We start from the raw sequence: 19,878 nt of genomic DNA on the forward strand, positions 1-19,878 counted from the left end.
TTTAAAACATGGATTTTGGGCTGGTGTTTGCTCTCAATAAAGCGTCACGAATATCACTCATATGCAAAATGAAAACATACATGTCAGTCATGTGCATGCTGAAAACTTGGCAGCTATGAGTGCTGCACTGTGATCTGAAGCCAGACTAGTAGCCGTGAAGAAGGTAATTAGCACGGATGCATATGGTGCACAAGAGAACTCACTTGCCTCTTGACAGTAATGACACTGTCATGCGGCTGTGGGAGGGGGTGGGGGCATAAATGTTTCTAAGTTCATGTTCAAAAACTATCACCTCTAAATGCCACCCAAAGCCGCAATATATAACCTGATGAACGGAGGTGAATCAATTCAGCGCGTTAAAGAAATACATTTTTTAAATCTGAACAGATATCATATTTTTCAGTTATTTTTGTTGCACGACTTACATGCCAAAACATGTAAATGGCTCGTCTCGTAAACGGTGTCATATAGCCAAGCCTGGCCCAGGGATCTGCTCTTCCCGACATAGTGTTTGGCTCGCTCGCCACATTCCCGCACAGACTTACTACAATAACAACAATTCCTTACACCCACGTGCTGTGAAGTTGACTTCTACACTCACACTCACCCTGTAGTTGAATGGATGTTCCCGCACGCGGTCAGCGTGCTTGGATTTCTCTCCCTTGAAGCTGGACCTGTCACAGACCAACAAGTACCGGGGGGTCTGCTCCAACCTGCGGAGCATAGCCATCACCCAGCGATCCCTCTTCTACCAACTATCCGACCCCGAAAAACCGGCAACGGCGGCTTCAGCAAGTCAGAGAACTACACACCAGAAACAGATCAACACGCCCCTTTCGCGGTTTGCAAACCGGGCGGCCATTGCAGAATGGATATAGCCTAAATAAACTCAATGAAGTGCAGCCAGAACACGTAGCAAAGGAGGCATCTTTTCACTAGGTGTTCATGATAACGTGCGTAGATTTAACGAGAGATGTGAAACACATTAATAAACATCAGTATCAAAACTCGTCTGCCCCTTTTAGGGTAAATATAATGAACACGGCACTGATGAATGTATCAAAACCATTAAGTGACGCTAGTGCAAAATGGAATTTTCGTGGAACTGGAAGCCAGGTAAAAATATCGAGTTTCAAGATCGACACAACCCGATTAGAGCATAACAGCTCGAGTCGAGGAGTCTGTGACATAAGGCTTCTTGGGCAAATTGAGCGAGTCCACACTTGTGACATCTCAAGGCGATCCCGTCTATCCTTTGCTTTAAAACCCTTCATCCTCTGCTGTAAAACGTTCCGGGACATCAAACTGGAAAGTTTTCGAGGTTGTGTTTCTCAAGCGACGAAAGAACTGAAGAACCACGAGGGGGTGAATCACCCCCCAATTTAAATGTATGTATTAGGAAGAGGGATTTCCTGGTAAAGCGCTGAAGCGCCGCCACCTGCTGGGCGTGGTAGAGATAGCAACATACCTGCCAATAGACCCGATTCAGACGGGAGCCTTCCGGTTTTTTGAAGCAAAAACTGCTTTTTCATAGTAATGCACAGCACAGAGTAGCAGAAACGAGCATCCTACGTGAGGTAAACGTGAATTTCCTCAATAATGCAGATAAAAATGTTCGATGTGTGAATAAAACCTGTCGCGGATCTTTTGCGTGGCACACAGATACTGAATAAATTAACTGAGGAATTAGTAATGTGGATACCTTTAATGGAAGTCTAGACATCTCGTCCTGTCAACATGCCGGATAGGCTACAAAAAACTATTTATTTTAGTCTTGGCTTTATAGCACAGCTGTCTGTAATACCTATTGTTATTAATTCTGTAAAATGTAAAAATATATAGAGTTGGCTATGGCTCACATGAAGTAAATCTCATTATCCTTAGTTCCTTATTTCGTCGTCACCATCGTTACTTTTGAGGTAAATTCCACCCCAAATAGGAGAGAAGGAGGTAAGTGGTGTGGAAATCCCACCCACCCTAGGGTAGACTAAACACCCACTTTATCCACATCACTTCTTTACCATATCAAGCTATATGAAGGCCAACTGGGAGGGTGGATCGTAATGACTGTGACAAGGTCAAAGGGGACAAAGGATAATTCAAAATGTGCGAACATACGTGACAAGAATTTTCAATTCTATTAAGGACATAGAGGCGAGGATAATGCTTCTTATTTCTTTACTAAGAAATTGCTCAGCAGCCAATCATATTACAATAAACAAAAAACAAGACTACAATACCCATGAACCCACTGGGTATGACGCAACAACCATAGAGTGTCTTCGTATAAAAGGTCACCAAGAGAATACCACATCCTCTTTCTTTGGTAGTTAGAACAGTTAGAGGAAGAAAAATAGTTCAACATCTGGGAAGAGCTTGGAAGAAACAACGTAGCTCGATCACTGCAACAAGAGATCCACAGGTCGGAACAGCTGACTTGATGCTCGAGTCGACATCCCAAAACCGGAACCAGCAGGTATCCAAAAGATAATCGAAGTAAAAGTAGAAGAGCGCAACTCACTTCGGATCAGAACCTGAAAAAGATATAAAGTCGTAATATACCATTCCTAAATGAAGGGAAAAAGGTATAGATACTAAGGGGAGGGAAGAAAAAACAAGGAATTCATCCAAATTACATCATAACAATACACAAGAAATATAGAATGGAAAATTACCATATGCAAAGATATATATGAAAAGTACATGACAGAAAAAATGGGTGGGATAATCCTCGCCTCCGTGTCCTTAATAGAATTGAAAATTCTTGTCACGTATGTTCGCAAATTTTGAATTCTATGTCAGGACCGGAGGCTCCGATTCTGCTTGTTCAAAGCTGCGCCACCACAACCGAAGCAATATCCAAAATAGGTTTATAATAAAAAGTTTTAAACATAGAGTCAGTTGACCAATCAGCTGCTTTCATAATATCCATTAAGGTCACTCCCATAGAAAAAGCCTTGGAAGCCATTGCTCCACGAGTTGAATGTGCACCAAAAGCTGTAATATCAATACCTACCTCACCCATGAGCCATCTGTCCCATCTTGCTAAGGTAGCCGGGGTCACAGGGCGAAAAGGTTTTTGCAACGCAATCAACAATTGTACATGCATATCTTGTCAAAATTGAGCAGTACTTATCTCATAATCCTTAATACATTGCACTACACAAAGTTTTGGATTATTGGGAAAACTCGGGTAAGTGACTGAGGCAGTATTACACTTAGTACGTCTGGAAATAGAAAAAGTAACTCCTTCAGGTGAAAAGGTACGACCTGCAAGATCTAGCGCGCGAACATCAGAAACACGTTTGCAGGAGGCCAGGACATAGCAACATAGTCAACTTAGCAGATAACTGCTTGCGGGATAAAGAATCATTGGAGGGCCAAGCCTCCAAAAAACGTAAGACAATAGACACATCCCATAAAGCAACATATTTCGGACAAGGTGGTTTAACCAACCTGATACCCCTGAGTAATTTAGAAACCAAAGGATGTTCACCAGCAGGTTTACCATTAATAGGAATATGTCCTGCAGAGATGGCAGATCGGAAATTATTGACAGTCCTATATGCAAGCCCGGAGGAGGCAATAGATGCTAAAAAATTTACAATCAAAGAGACATCTGCTGAAGAGGGATTCACTTCCCGTTGAGCGCACCAATCACACCAACGTTTCCATGCTGCGGCATAACGTTTGTGTGTGTTGGGAGACCAAGCTTCGTTGATAAATCTGGAAGCGTCTCGCGAAAGGCCTGGGATTTGCCAGCGATCCCCAAAACCCGCCATCCCACCAGAAAGAGTTGACCCGACTCTATTAGAGGATGAGGATTCAATAACAGATTCCACAGCTGTGGAAGAAGAAGTGGCACTGCACAAGACATCTGCAGAAGAAGTGGGAACCAAGCCTGAGCCCTCCAGAGAGGGGTGATCAGAATCAACTCCGTCTGATAAAATTTCATGCGTGCCAGATCCCTGGATATCATGACAAACGGGGGAAAGGCATAACACAGAAGAGACAGCCATGTCTGTAGAAATGCATCCGTGTCCAGAGCCTCCGGATCCAGACGCCAACTGAAAAACCGAGGAAGTTGAGTGTTGAGTCGAGAGGCAAAAAGATCGATCTGGCAGGGGCCCCATATTCGAGACAGGTATCTGAACACCCGAGGGTGAAGTCTCCAGTTGCTGAAATCCCGAGGATGACGAGAATTCCAGTCCGCCACCAGATTGCTGTGACCCGGCAGGTACTCTGCAATCACCGTGATGTTTCTCTGAAGACAGAAGTGCCAAAAATCCTTGGCTATCTCTGCCAGAATCTTGGAACGTGTCCCCCCTAACTTGTTGACATATCGAACCGCTGAGACATTGTCCATGCGCAGGAGAATGCAACAGTTCGTCATGCGTGGAGACAGACAACGGATCGCAAAAGACCCCGCCAGAAGCTCCAGACAATTGATATGGAGAGATAATTCCTCCGAAGACCACCGGCCTCCCGTTGACATTGGACCGCAACGGGCTCCCCATCCCCACCGACTGGCGTCGGATTCTATCACCACCTCCGGGGACACTCCGAATAGGGCTCGGCCATTCCAGGACTCCATGTGTTCCAACCACCACAACATCTCCCACCTCGCTTCCTCTGAAAGAGGAATCTGATCCGAATACCGGAGGCCTTTCTGGAGATGACGGATTTTGAGTCGCTGGAGCGCCCGATAATGGAGAGGACCCGGGAAGATGGCCTGAATTGATGAAGCTAACAGACCGACAATCCGAGCTATAGATCTCAACGACACAAGCTGTTTGTGTAAAATCAATCTCAACTCCCGTTTGATCGTTCTGATCTTCTGAAGGGGCAAGAGCAGTTGGCAAGAGAGGGAATTGATCAGAAAACCCAGAAATTCCATCGACTGCGAGGGACGGAAAATAGACTTCTGAGGATTCACTAGAAATCCGAGTGACTGTAAGAGATCTATTGACCATTCCAAATGGAGCATTAACAGACGGGGACAGTGAGCCATGATGAGAATGTCGTCCAGATAGATTATCAGATGAACACCCTGAGCTCGCAGTGACTCCACTACAGGCCTCAGAAGCTTCGTGAAGCACCGAGGTGCTGACGAGAGGCCGAACGGGAGAACCTTGAACTCGAACCAGACACCCTGCCATTGGAATTGGAGAAACCGGCGATGAGGACCGTAAATGGGAATCGACAAATACGCATCCTTCAGATCGAGACGGACCATCCAGTCCCCTTCTTGAAGAAGATCCCTCAAATGTTGGATGCCCTCCATCTTGAAGTGGCGATAGACAATCCAGCCGTTGAACTCTATTAGGTTGAGAACTAACCTGGAACCGCCTCCTTTTTTCTGAACTAGAAAGACGTTGCTGGAAAAACCCTGAGGATGACGGGAAGACCGGACAATAGCCCCTTTCCGCAGGAGGGAGTCTATTTCGGCGGAAATAATCGCTTGATCGTGAAGGGAAAAAATTAGGGGAGAAGGAGGGAAGGGTTGACTTGGGCAACTGAAAAACTCTATTCTGAAACCTTTGACAGTCTCTAACACCCATGCATCGCTGGAGATCAAAAGCCAATTGGGAAGAAAAAACTGAATCCTGCCCCCCAACACGACTTCTGTAGCCAAGAGCAAGCCCACCTGAAGCGGAGGAATCGTGATGTCCTCCTTGATTACCGCCATAGCGTCCTTTCCGGAATTGGTGTCGACCTTTACGGGATGGGTAGAAGGAAGGCTTGTTGGTGGTGTAGTTGGGATCTTGACCTCCTCCTCGGTGGGATTGGAAACCAAGCTGGGTGAATTGGTTAAAACCGCGGCCGAACGATCGTCCCCTATATCGTCCGGCCCGTCCAAAAACCGGGCGAAAAGCCCGTCTAATAGAAGCTTGATCCTTGTCAAGGCCACTGAAAGTGGCCACAAATTTCGTTAGTTCCTTAAGGAAAGGATACCCGAACAATAAACCCTGCGCCAAAGGACCAGATTCAGAAGTGGAGAGTTCAGCCAACTTTGGGTCCAACTTCAATATAGAACGTCTGCGCTCACAGGACATGGCACAATTGGCGTTTCCCAATTGGCAAATAGCCCTTTGAGCCCAACCAATCAGGTCATCTGGGTCAATGGCGGAGGAAGACTCCTTGGCCCGAAAGCCTAAGTCCAATATTTTTGTGAGAGGTCCCAGTAAGTCCAATAACTTATCTTGACAAGAGCGCCATGCTCTATCAATGCCTCTTTTTGGGTCCTTGGCATATTTTTTAAGATATGTCACCATAGTGGGATCCACCTCATGAGTATCTGCCAATTTGTCTGCTAAATCAGGCCGTGGACACTCAGATCGGAGACGGGTATGCACATCTTTGTCAAAAGGTTGACGAATGTGTGTCTGGACGTACTCCGCCACCTCCTGAGACGGGAGCCAAGAAGAAGAATTAGGATGCATGATATCGGAAGGTTTAAAGGTAAGAACTTGGGGACGCGACGGCGCATCAACAAAATGCTCCTTCCGAGCCCTCTTACAAGGAGGAGGGGAAGCAACCTCATGGTCAGAGGAGGAAGAAGGAGAGGTACCATCATCGTCTGTCTGGCGAGCCGGAGGGGATGAAGGCTCCCTGGAAGGCTGACCATAGGAATGCTCAGAAGAGAGGGCCTTAGCAAGCTTTGCAAAATCAGACTTATGCGGATTAGCAATTTTGGAAGATTTAGAAGACCTGGAGGACTGTGAAGATTTAGAAGATTTAGAAGACTTAGGCAGCCAACCCTGCTGCACCGCATATTGGGACAAATGACGTTTTAAGGGTGTAATAGCGCGAACCAGCGCTTTATTCACAGACTTTTGAACACCCACGTCAAGAGCCTCTACTAAATCCTGTTCCATAGAGCCAGAGGCTTCCTCATCATCATAATAATAATATTCATCTTCCTCAAAATATTCAGCCATGGCAGTACCTGGCGTTAATAAAGCCCACAAGAGGAAGTAATAACAACAGGAAAATCAATATGCCAAAGCACAATAAGGGGGGAGCGGCAGAACCCCGTAGGCAAGACCAAACAACAGGTGAAATAACCTGAAATATTTAAATGTGGAGGGAGGGCTTGCCAATAATTATAAGCCACTCTAGGCAGCGCCTATGCAGTATTATCCAGCCCCAACTGTGCCAAAAATACAGCAGGACGTCAATAGGTGCAAGAAAACAGGCTGTGGGCATACGAGCAAATGAAGCGCTGCTCTTGCGCTGATTTTCTGAGGAAAAACAGTGTTTACAAACAAAGAAAATGGCCGCCGCGCATGCGCGGTAACGGCCGCCTGAATTCATCAAAGGAAAGGACTACGCGACACACGCGTAGCCTTTCAGCCCCGTTTTCTCCCGCTCCACTTAATTAAAGAGGCGCGGGCGCACCGCGCCCGAACCGGGGAGGCAGACACACGCTCCCTGCAACGTTAAAACGATGTATGCAAATCCAGTCATACACGCGACCACAAAGAAAAACGGAATGCACACAGCGCTAGTAAAGCAAAAAACACAACACTAAGTACAATAATAGCAATGCCGCGCTGCAGCAATGAAATACAGAGAAATAGCATTAGAATAGAATAAAAATGCACTTAACTGGCTGCGGAGCAGCAAAGAAAGAGAAAGTGGTATTCTCTTGGTGACCTTTTATACGAAAACACTCTATGGTTATTGCGTCATACCCAGTGGGTTCATGGGTATTGTAGTCTTGGTTTTTGTTTATTGTAATATGATTGGCTGCTGAGCAATTTCTTAGTAAAGAAATGAGAAGTATAATCGGAGCCCCCGGTCCTGACATAGAATGGGATTTATCGATAAGTAACCAGGCATTTTTCCTACGTCCCTTGTCCTTGTCCCAGTCATTACTTTTGAGGCTTAACCAACAAAAGCTGGCTCTCACAACCAATCGACATATTAAAAGTAACATGAAAACACTTTACAGCAATGATTCAGGCGGTTGTAAGCCTGAGCAACCGGGGGCTTGCCTTGCAATGCTCCGCCCCACAAAAAAGGCATGAGTAAAGTCATGGAATGGTGGTCCACGGTATTTAAGGAGATTAATCCCCACATAAATGGTAGCACCGATTGGGTTGGCCACATTGCAGTTTGGCTCATCGGGTGGGCAGCTTAGGTGAGTCACCGCTGTCTGCTCTTGGATCGCCCGTAAGTTAACCCACCACGTTGGCATACTTCATGTATGAAATAAACCTGGAGCAAACTGTTTTTCAACAAAACGTGTGTGGCGTGATTATTTATTGCAGTGTGTACTAAGTACCTTACTATGCTCGGGGGATGGTTGCCGATAGCGGCACCATGCGGCTGCCTGCTGCGCACGCAGTGTGCCCCCATAAGAGGGTGGCCACTGTAGTGCCACATTCCGGCACTTTCCTGCACACCACTCACTGGGACCCCTTCGGAAGTCCCCTTTTTTTTCTGGCGCCTTAGCCGGGTAATTTCTTGCGCTCAAGGGCCGGGGTCAGGTATTTGTACCTGCCCCCACCCACTGACCATCCTTTTGGTCCGCGCTGGACACGCAGTCACCCTCCCTACCGCATTCTCAGTTTGCCCGCGGGATAGCGGGGCAATGTATTGTACATATTAATATGTCACTTTGTGTTGCAGGAGGAGTTACAGGGCGATCCGGAGGCTGATTGGTACATAGGAGTACCCTCTTCAAAAGCACAATAGGGGGGCCCTATGTCAAACCCCATGAGTCTTTAAAGGCAGGACCCTGGATGAAAAAGTTGTTGCCCTTCTAGTCCTTTGGGCGGTTGTAAGCCTGAGCAGCCGGGGGCTAGCCTTGCAAGGTTCCGCCCCCAGAAAGGCATGAGTAAAGTCATGGACTGATGGTCCACAGTATTTAAGAGGGATAATCCCCACATAAATGGTAGCACCGATTGAGTTGGTCACTGTGCAGTTTGGCTCATCAGGCAGGCAGGGCAGCTTAGGTCAGTCACCGCTGCCTGCCCTTGGCTCACCCATATGTTAAAACAACAGTGGATGGACAGAATGCAAATGTCAGACATTCACCCCAGTACAGAGATCTGGGCCTAAATCCATCGTTTTTTTGCTCGCCATTCCAGTTTGAACCCAGCCATATGCAAATCAGTCTTGACCCTGTGCCTCATGGGAACAGTCCACCCCGAACTGCCAACCCAGGTCCTCCCTGGACTGGAAATAGGACCGGTTTCTGGGTTTCACCCCTCTTCAGCCAGGATAGCTTGATTCCAGTGGCATGGAGAGCACGGGACCCACATCTGGGCATACCCGTCCCACTCGAGGTGACAAATGCAAAAACAACAGAGGATGGACAGAATGCAGAACAATGTCATACATTCACCCAGTACAGAGATCTGGGCCTCAATCCATCGTTTTTGACGGAGTGAGTTAAAGAATGATTATGGATTAAACCCAGATCAGTTGACTAGGGGTGAGTGCTTGCAATGTTCAACACTCCGTCCATCATCCCCTTTGGTTTTGCTTTGTTCGCCCTAAGTTGGCCGGGTATGCCCAAACGTTGGTCCCTAGCTCACTTTGCCACTGGATTCAAGATAGCCTGGCTGATGTGGGTTATGAACCCAAAATCGGTCCCAGGATGCTTGTTTCCGGTCCAGGGAAGACATGTCTTGGCAGTTCGGGCTGGACGGTTCCCACGAGGCACCGAGTCAGACTGGTTTGCATATGGCCATGTTTGAACTGGGGTGGCGGAGTGAGCTAAAGAATGATGATGGATTAAACCCATATCAGTTGACTGGAGGTGAGTGTGTGCAATGTTCAACACTCCGTCCATCATCCTCTTTGGTTTTGCTTTGTTCACCCTAAGTTGGCAGGGTATGCCCAGACGTGGGTCCCTTGCTCACTTTGCCACTGGATTCAAGATAGCCTGGCTGATGAGGGTTATGAACCCGAAACCGGTCCCAGGATGCTTGTTTCCGGTCCAGGGAAGACATGGCTTGGCAGTTCGGGCTGGACTGTTCCCATGAGGCACAGGGTCAGACTGATTTGCATATGGCCATGTCTGAATTGGGGTGGCGGAGTGAGCTAAAGAATGATGATGGATTAAACCCAGATCAGTTGACTGGGGGTGAGTGCTTGCAATGTTCAACACTCCGTCCATCATCCCCTTTGGTTTTGCCTCACTCACCCATAAGTTGGCATACTTCATGTTGGCATACTTCATGAATGAAATAAACCTGCAGCAAACTTTTTTCCAACAAAACTTGTGTGGCGTGATTATTTATTGCAGTGTGTACTAAGTACCTTGATATGCTCAGGGGAGGGTTGCCGATATCGGCACTATGCACGGCACACAGTAGCAGAAACAAGCGTCCCACAAGAGTTAAAAATGTTCGATGTGTGAATAAAAACTGTCTGGGATCTTTTGCGTGGAACACAGATACTGAATAAATTATTCGGGGAATAATGCGGATACATTTAATCTTACTATAGACATCACGTCCTGTCAGCAAACTGAATAGACTACCAAAAATATTTATTTTATTCTTGGCTCTATAGCACAGCTGTCTGTAATACCTATTGTTATTATTTCTGTAAAATGTAAAAAATACATAGAGTTGGCTTTGGCTCACAGGAAGTAAATCTCAGTATTCTTAGTTCCTTATGTCGTCGTCACCATAATTACTTTTGAGGTGAATTCCACCCCGAATAGGAGAGAAAGCAGGAAGAGGTGTGGTAGTCCCACCCACCTTAGGGTAGACTAAACATCTACTGTATCCACATCACTTCTTTACCATATCAAGCCATATGAAGGCCAGCTGGGAGGGTGGACCGTAATGACTGTGACGAGCACAAAGGGGATTAAGGATAATGAGATTTATCAACGAGTAACCGGGTATTATTCCTACATCCCTTGCCCTTGCCCCAGTCATTACTTTTGAGGCTTAACCAACAAAAGCTAGCCTTCACGATCAATCGACATATTAAAAGTAACTTTGTGGCGGGGTAGGAGTGATAGGTCGGAGGCCAGGTCTCGGTAGATTTTTTTAAACACGCGCTTATGGCGAATTGACTGTCTCTCTGCAGCAAACTTAGCCGGATCCGTGATGCCGGGTGGTTCGTCGCGCTGTCTTCGGGCCTGGTTTTCTGCTTAGGGTCAGGTCAGGCATCTCCATGCGTCAGGCATCGATAGGGCATGTAGGAAGGAAGAAAACACAGGGTGAGGACAGCGTCCGATGGCTAGTATACAGCCCAGGGACCGGGGAGTGAAAGGATCACCACGCTCCTGTACACTTTTAGTAGCCCACACAACACACACAAAAAAAAAGAAGGAGTCATAGGAGGGAGGGTAGTGAAAAGCGACCAGTGCGCTCGTGAGGATCCAAAATCAGGTCGTGAGACGGTATGGGGTTTCAGGGTTTGTTCCGCTTTACGCAGTCGGGCATCCCCGCCTCCCAACCCACTCCTAGACTTTCTCTCGTACCTGTAGAAGCCACGCTCCTCCAGGAGCGTGGCTCGGTGATGTGTGGGGACGTTGGCCTCCTGGCTCAGCCTGGGTGTCCGCTGGTACCGACCCTCCGGCTCGTCTCCGTCCTCCGTCTTCTCCTGTTCTCTCTGTCACTGCAACCGCTACGACTCTCCCGTCTTGCGTCTCTCCTCCGGTGTCGATGCACACCGGCTTCCGGGTTTCTTCAGCCTTTAGCAGCTGATTCCCGCTGATGTGAGCTGGGGGCGGGGCTGCTTCGTGCTGAAAGTCCCAGTTAAAGGTGCCGGCCCCTTCTTTTTGAACTGTCACAAGCGGTGTCTTTTCCCAGTTCCATTCACCCTGCTGAGAAGGGAAAAGAGGGAGAGTTGGGGGTATAGCGGTCCACCAGTCCCTGTCGGGGTTACTTTGTGGGGCCGATGAGTCCACCCGGTCACACACATGAAAACACTTTACATTAATCATTCTCATCCAATTGTAATCACTGTAATAATCAATGAATTCTGGGTATGCACAAAATACAGCTTTCAACACATTTTCCCCAAACAAGTTTCCCTCCATAACACTCTCAGTTCAATAGTGTTTAACAAAGGTTAAGTTTTGAGCTGAAGCCCCAGTAACCGCAGGGAGATCTTTGACAGGGGGACACCCTGTGCCTAAGCCCAAGAGGCTGCCAGCCTTCTAATGGATTGATCAACCTTGTATCCTTTTAGGTAGAGAAAGATCAGAAAACGAATATGCCAAAACAATTGCAGATGTAATTCATTTGCTTAAAGTGATATTCAAAACTTTGTGACCCTAATTGACATCACCAAAGGTTACATAAGAATGTTCAGACTTTCTATTGCCCTCAGACCTATGAGGGTACATTTCAAGTGCTCTCCTAACATCCAACAAATGAAAAAGTTCCCCCTCCTTGGAATATGGCAAAGGAAAAAAACCTTGCCTCTTCCTCCCTATACATTTGAGATGCTAGTTCGGAAAGGAAAGCCTGATTATGATTAAACAAGACTCCATCCTCCAGAAACTTTATAACCAATGTCTGCATAACAATGCTCCCAGCTCCCCACTCCTCCTTGTAGAGGCTATAACCACTAGGAATGCTACTTTAAAAGACAAATATTTTAAATCTGGAGAAATAAGTGGTTCAAATGGCACACCCTGCAGCGCTTTCAAGACTAAAGGCAAATCTGAAGGAAGAATGTAGGGTGTAGACACAGGTCTATAGGTAGCCAAAGTCTTTAAGAATCTGACCACCAAATCAAAGTCTCTCTTTTTTTGCTCCCACAGGGTGCTTAGCATAATTACAGCCACTTTCTGTTGGCAAACATCCAGGAAAAATTGCAAAACTGAGAACGTTTCACATTGAACAGTTGACAGGGATTTAGAAGCACACCATACTTCAAAATTCCTCCAGTGATTGGAGTGCATCTTTAATGTAGAAGGAAGCCTAGAATCCTGAAAAATGTCAGATAAGTGCTGAGAGGGAGATAAAGCGACTCTCCAAGGAGGAAGAGCACGTAAGCTCTTTAGAAGGGGGAAACCAAGAGTGGCGGGGGCCAAAACAGGACTACTACCACTACCTCTACCATTTTCGTCTGGACCCTTGCGAATGGATGAAAAATTAGATGCATAGGTGGGAATGCGTATAGCTGCTGAGGAAGCCAATGTCAAGATAGCGCATCTACCCCCATGCTTCTGGATCTTGATATCGAGAGAAGAACCTCAGAAGTTGAGTGTCTTTTTCTAGAACCAAACAGGTCGAAAAATGGCTCTAGAATCTGTGGCATATTTGGAAGAATACCTGAGAAGAGAGAGAGACAGGGTTTGAGGTGAAGCGAAGACCCTGCGTAGCCTGTCTGTCATTGAATTGTCTTCTCCCCTGCTATGATTCTCTTTCAGGGAAAGAAGATATTTCTCTGCCCACTCTCCAAACACCAAAGCAACCAGATTGAGAAAGGCCAACTTTGTTCCTCTCTGCCTGTTCACATACAACACTGAAGTTGTGTTGTCCATCCTGATCATCACATCCTGAATCCCCCAGGAGGGCGGATTCAGAATCCCCCTCCTGAAACGTAACAATGTCTGGAAAGTCACAGAGAATTCCTTCCAGTTCAAATATCTTTTTTTTTCCTTTGCTGATCATTTCTCCAGAGCTTCCTGGTTTCCTACTGTTGCACTCCAACCTAAAGGGCTGGCATCCGTTGTTACGACCATCTGTAGCAGAAAATGAGGAATATTCCTGCTCAATTACTCCCTTCAGCCACCACTGCAGTTGATAAGGTCCATACTTCTCTCCCAGTCTATGAAAGACAGTTTCAACTACTTCGCCTGGTGAGCCAGCAGAGGGCTCATATAAAGCTCTGTGCCCAAGGAATGGGAATTACACAGAAAGCCATGTGGCCATGAAACTTGAACCTTCAGCCACATTCTTGCTTTTACTTCTATCTGGGATAAAAGAAATGAGAGGGGTGGTCTCAGCTTCAATGCCCTCTCCTCTGGCAGAAACAAAACAGCCAAAATCTGTCCTGAAATGGGCCCCAATGAAAGTCCTGTCCTGTGAAGGATCTAGTTTGCATTTCTCCAAATTTATGAAGAGACAATGTTGCTGAAGGCAATTTTTCATCAAATCTCAAGCTTCCAAATTGTAGGAGCATGGAGGAGCCAATTGTCCTGGTATGGAAACACAGTCCACACCAGGAGATGGAGATGAGTGAATCAAAGCGCGGGGAGGGCCAGAGGAGCTTTAAAGACCTGTTGGTGTTGACTTCCCCATTCAATAACCAATACCACAAAAGAACCCCTGGGGTCTACAGAATAAGGAAAGTGCTAACGGAGTGTCCCCTTTAAAGGACTGTTTTCCTCACCCACTCAAAGGTGGCATGCTTCATCATAGGGTAACCTCCTCTCATTATGAACCTAGTCATTATGCGGGCTACAAACCCGTCTCTGAGAGAGAGGAGCTCGGGGATGTTTTTCACATAACCTTGCAGAACCTTCCACGTAAGGTCCTGAAGAAGGCCACCACACCTCTGTTGAGGATATCAGACGGAAACATGTAGACCTACCTTTCATTCTATGTTAAAAAAAGGGGTAAGACCCAAATAAGCCACTGGGACCTGGGTAATGAACAGTACAGTAGAAAAGGGGGTCCCAATAGATCATTTCTTGAGAACACACACAATTAATACCAACAGGCATTGATTTACTTGTGCTCAAAATTTCATGTTCAATATTATTTAATCATATCGAACATCCTAGGATGTTCACAAACCAGAAAATCATCAGTAAATTATGTACAGTAAAAGTGCCCCACGCGAAAGGGGAAAGAAGGATTGTGTGCATCAAGTGAGGGCTGAAAAAGTGAAAGGAGAGGTAGTGACAATGTATCCATCACACCATTATTTACAATAAAAGCGGCTTTCTCGGCCAAACAATTGAAAATGACAAATTAATAGCCATTGCTTGTATTTCCCTGGCACAGTGAAAAAGCACTGTTTGCCAAACTGGCATCAAAATGTGACAAAGTCGATGTTTCGACCACAATACAACATAGGTTGCTAAGATACTTACACAGGGGTCTTCCTCAGGACTGTGCATGGGGCACCTGGGGATTAACAATCCATTCTAAATGTCCGAGAGTGCAAGTGGATGTACTTATTGGATTCAATACAGAATAGCCTTAACAAGCTGGACGCTAGCCACACACAGTTGTCCTGCCTGATATCTGAATAACCCTATCTGTTGCCTATCTCAAATAACTGTGTTGGTCATTAATGTGCTTATGAACTCTTCTTACCTTATAAAAGTCATAAGACCCGCATCCTAATTTGCCATATGCGCTGTACCAAATGTATGTATATTAAACAGCTACATGATACCCGTTATAGAATGTAGCATATAATGTTGCTATATTATCTGAAATTTTGAGTACAAGTAAATCAATTCCTGTTGGTATTTAATTGATCTACTGGGACCCCCTTTTCTACTGTAGTGTACCTTTCACTGTACGGCAGGTTGAATTCCCTCCTGTTCTAGCTTAATTTTTAATACTAGTCAAAGAACACCGCAATAGAGTATTGCGTACTCTGGAGCTACTTTTAATATCACATTCACATTGCTCTGCACCCCTCATCACACTTAGTTCATCCAAGGTATTTAGTATGCCTCTTATTACTAAAAACATGCCTGAGCTCCTCCCTCTCAGAGAGGGGGTTGTAGCCCGCACTATGACGTTCATAATGCGAGGAGGTTTCCCTATGATCACACAGGCCACCTTTGGGTGGGTGAGGGAAACCGTCCTTTAAAAGAGACACCCCGGTCACACTAATTTCTGTGCTGCATCAGTGTGACACTCTTTTAAATAAAGGTACCTTCTAGCTGAGATTGTAGCATCATCTGCCAGAGCAAATGCTCTTACAGTGTCAAAGGAGATATCAGACAAAAACTTCACCTGTTTCTCCAAAGCTTCAAAAAGTTCACAACACTCTGTATTCTACTGAACTGCTTTAAACAGGCTCCTGACATCAGAGATAAGAGAATGTGAAGTGTAAACTATAAATACAGACTCTCATCGTTAAATTAGAACCAGCACTTGAATTCTTCAAAGCTGAGTCAATCTTCATTTCAGTATGGTCATTAAGGGTTCTCTCCTCAGCCATAGATGTTCAGCCACCCAGAGTGGCTACCAAAACATCCACCACAAGAGACTCAGGCATGGAATTGTGAATCTCCTCTAAAGAATAAAGTCTAGATATATATCTAGGAACATTAGTTTTGTTTCGGAAACGTATGCTCCCTTTTTACCAAATCTGCAACATAGTTGGTGAACAGGAGGACCCAAGGCACTATACTTCTGGAATTTCCTACGAACAGGGTCCCAAGAGGTACTTGGTAAGCCCTCCAGAGGTAATCCCATATTATGGCACACTCTGGCACGAATTTTGCGCAACAGTTCCTTATCAATATACTTGTCCTTTAAGTCAGAAGAAAGGAAATCAACGCTCTCTTCCTCTACACCAGAACTGGAAATGGAGAAGTACTGGTTGTCATCAAGGGTTTAATATCCTAAGGACCATTAATAGAGGACATAGCCTCCAGCACAATCCTTTTAATCCTGTCCTCCAAGGTCTTGTCTTCTTGCTTAGCCTTTTTCCTGTCTCTAGTGGGAGAAGCAGAGGATGAGGAAGTATCGGACATTCTTCTCCCTCCTCTGAAAGGTTTGCCCATTCTGAAAAACTGCTACAGAAACTGCCCCCACACTGTCTCTAAACTACAGCTGCAGGAAAGCACCACCAGGAACTCTGTTCCTAACAGCCACAGAGACCAGAGTTACAGCAAGAAATTGGCTGCCACTAAGCTTAAATAATGTCCCTGTACGCATTCTTAATAAATAAGCAAGCACACCTGTAAACACAGCATTAAACAAATTCTACTAGTTGCAGCCATCAAGGGGGGCCTCTAACATTCATGCTCAAACTCCCAGTCCTCACTCTGGCAAGAAAATAGATCACACACATGCACGCCAGGAAACCATCAACACAGCAAGCGCTCAACTCCAGCCAGTGGCCAAAGACTTTGTCTGCGCCAAAGCTGCATCTTCCAACAAACCCCAGCGGACAAAACTGCCACACAAGGCAGTCCCAAGAGGATGGAGGGTGCAGCAGCAGCACCTTTGTGACCTTGTGTCCTCCACCAGCAACCTGATCTGGTCTTAGGACTGTTCTGCAGTGGACAGCGACATATTACACCTCCTGTCCAACTTCCTCTTTGGATGTAATGCCATTAATCCCCTGTACCTGGCACAAGGGGAATGTTAGTGTTTTGAAGATGACTCAAGGCCAGCAGGAGTCACACATCCCAGGTCCTCTCCTTGTCAGGCAGGAGAAAAAACTGGAAGGGATGTGGGTAAATTGTGTGCTTATGCTATCATAGGGTGAGTGGTACTACCCCACCACTTCCTGTTTTTCTCTGCTGGTTGAGGTGGAGTTCACTTCAAAAGTAATGACTGGGATAAGAACATGAGATGTTGGGGTAATACTGTCTCACCTAATGCTTTTGGTAGATTGGTGTATCTTTTATCCTCCTTTGGAGTGTTTCTGCTATGATCAATGATGTAGGGTTGCCATTTTTCCCAGAGAAATTACTAGCCATCATTTCACATTTTAGCATTCAGCAAGAGCCTAGATATGATACTTAAGTAGAAATTTGTACGAAATTGTCTGTATCCATTTTTAACATGGCCTTTCTGTCTTTGTATCAGTCATAGGTCAAAACAAAACAAATAATTCTCGATTTAACAAACCATAAAAGAAGCAACCATACAAATTGTGAGTGTGTCATTTTGGGTTGAGAGGGCATTTCAGAAAGCAAATGTACAAATGGGAATAAAAATGCTCAAGTGACACAGTAAACTGACATTGGCATCAAATGAGTAAAACAATTCCACACAATTCATGACTTTGGTCTCTCTAACATGATAATGGAAATAAAGTGCAAGTAAAGTGCAAGTGCATCATCAAGATTTGTGCAAATCAGTTTCCAGTTGATAGTCCGCACATTAAGCAGAAAAAGAAGGGGGAATTGCCCCTAGTTTAAGAACAAAGCACTGGCACTGGTCACAAAACAGAATAAAATACATAAAATACAGCCATAAAAACAATTATTAAGAGTTATATATTGATCAGCACAATCTATTTTAGCTGTTCATACCGATCGGCCCATGTATCTGTGCCCTCCTTCTAATCGTCCAAAAATGGCCCAGGAATTTCGCAGTGGCACAAGCGAAAAGGGGTCTAGCATCTGATTTTAGTATCCGTAGGGCATCTTTAGAGCTTTGAGTCCCTAATTGCCTGCACACAAGAGCTATCCATTTGCTTCTTGGCTTAGAGTAGGCTTTACAGGCAAAGAGTATATGCCCGATAGATTAATGTGGACATGGGCAAGAAGGACAGCCCCTGGGTTGAAGTTTGTTGTTCTGCCAGGAATTGGTAAAGGCATTAATAGGTAGGCAGCCATGTCTAAACTGTGTATACAACTTCATTAACATCATCATTAAGGCTGGCACCTTAATGATGTTGAAGTAGCTTTCTAGATGACAATTCGATTTCAGATCGGTGAAAGCATTTGCTAGGCTGCCAAGTTGACTTTTCCGAAGGTTGTTCTCTTCGACCCAAGCCCGATACAGATGCTTTACTTGACTTCTTGTATATGAAGGTGGATGGCCGATAGGCTGGGGTGGCAAGCCAATACTAGACTGAAGGACATTTACTTGTTTAATCCAGCCGATTTTATTAGCGGTGTCCAAGTAGGAGATCTCGCAGAAAGCAGCTACATAGTTTGCCTGGTCAAGAGTGGAGACCAATCTATGCCAAAACAATGGTGGGCGAAGCCTCGCTAGATCGTTGATGGACTTAACACCCAAATCAAGCTTAAGAGGGAGGAGGGGTGTCCTTGGGGGAGGGTTATCAGGCTCCTGAGAAACTTGTTTTCCACAGCTACGAGTTCATTGGAGGGTGCTATGCCCCACAGCTCCGCTCTATAAAGGGCACTAGGCACGGCCTTGCAGTTGTACAGTTTAAGGGCAGGGGCTACAGGCTTGGTGTATGACAAACAATGCTCCCTCTTCAAAGCCCCAGTAAGCTGGGTACATTTCAAGGAGACCTTCTCTAAGTGTCTCTTCCAAGCCATTCCCTTCGATAATTTAATACCCAAGTAATCGAAGGAGCTAACTCTTTCAAGCTGGACGTTGTCCAGAAGTATGTTTCCCTTGAAAGATTTGTGCGGGTTGAACATCATTAGCTTGGTTCGCTAGAGATGGTGCGTCGGCAGGTTGGGAGCACAAAAAAGTCTGCTACCTGGTTGACATACAGGGAGAAAAGGGTTGGGGCCAATACACATCCCTGGCGGACCCCCAGTTGGATCATGATTGGCTCAGTAAGTTGTCCCTGGTTTCCCCACCTCCCCGGGCATAGTTGCCATCATGCAGCCTAACTAACATTTCCAGGATCTCCAAAGGCATTCCCATATCCCTAGGTACCTGCCATAGTAGGTCCCTGGGCACAAGGTTGAATGCGGTTTTTAAATCAATGAAGGCGAGGTATAGGCTTCCCTTGCCCAGGACAACAACCTTCCAATATAGCATGACTAAACAAAATACTTGATCCATTGTGCTGGTCTTCCGCCGGAATCCTGCTTCGAGTGGAGAGAGGATGTCGTTCTCATCCATCCAGTCCTGGATTTTGGACCAGGATGGAGCAGCAGAAGACCTTTTGGGCACAATCGATCAAGCTGATCGGGCGTTAGTTGGAGGGCATCGACCTGTCCCCTTTCTTAAAGATGGGTACTACTTCCGCCCCTTTCCATGAATCTGGGATCCTCCCCCCACCAGCAATATCATTGGCCAACATTGTAAAATAAGTAGC

The 19,878-nt window shown here is 45.8% G+C and overlaps 1 protein-coding gene across 2 annotated transcripts in view; it reads right to left on the minus strand.

Moving 5' to 3' along the window:
• RPP40 (ribonuclease P/MRP subunit p40) overlaps nucleotides 1-830 on the minus strand; it is a 450,868-nt gene extending 450,038 nt beyond the window's left edge. Inside the window, exon 1 of one of the 2 annotated variants that reach the window (XM_085607195.1) lies at nucleotides 608-830. In XM_085607195.1, coding sequence (XP_085463321.1) covers nucleotides 608-730 — 123 coding nt within the window. In that variant the 5' untranslated portion in view covers nucleotides 731-830. The remainder of the gene's footprint in view (nucleotides 1-607) is intronic. The other variant, XM_085607196.1, reaches the window with a different exon arrangement.
• Between the last annotated feature and the right edge of the window lie 19,048 nt (nucleotides 831-19,878).

Source organism: Triturus cristatus, chromosome 5_2 (genome assembly GCF_964204655.1).
Source record: "Triturus cristatus chromosome 5_2, aTriCri1.1, whole genome shotgun sequence".
NCBI classification, from domain to species: Eukaryota; Metazoa; Chordata; class Amphibia; order Caudata; family Salamandridae; genus Triturus; species Triturus cristatus.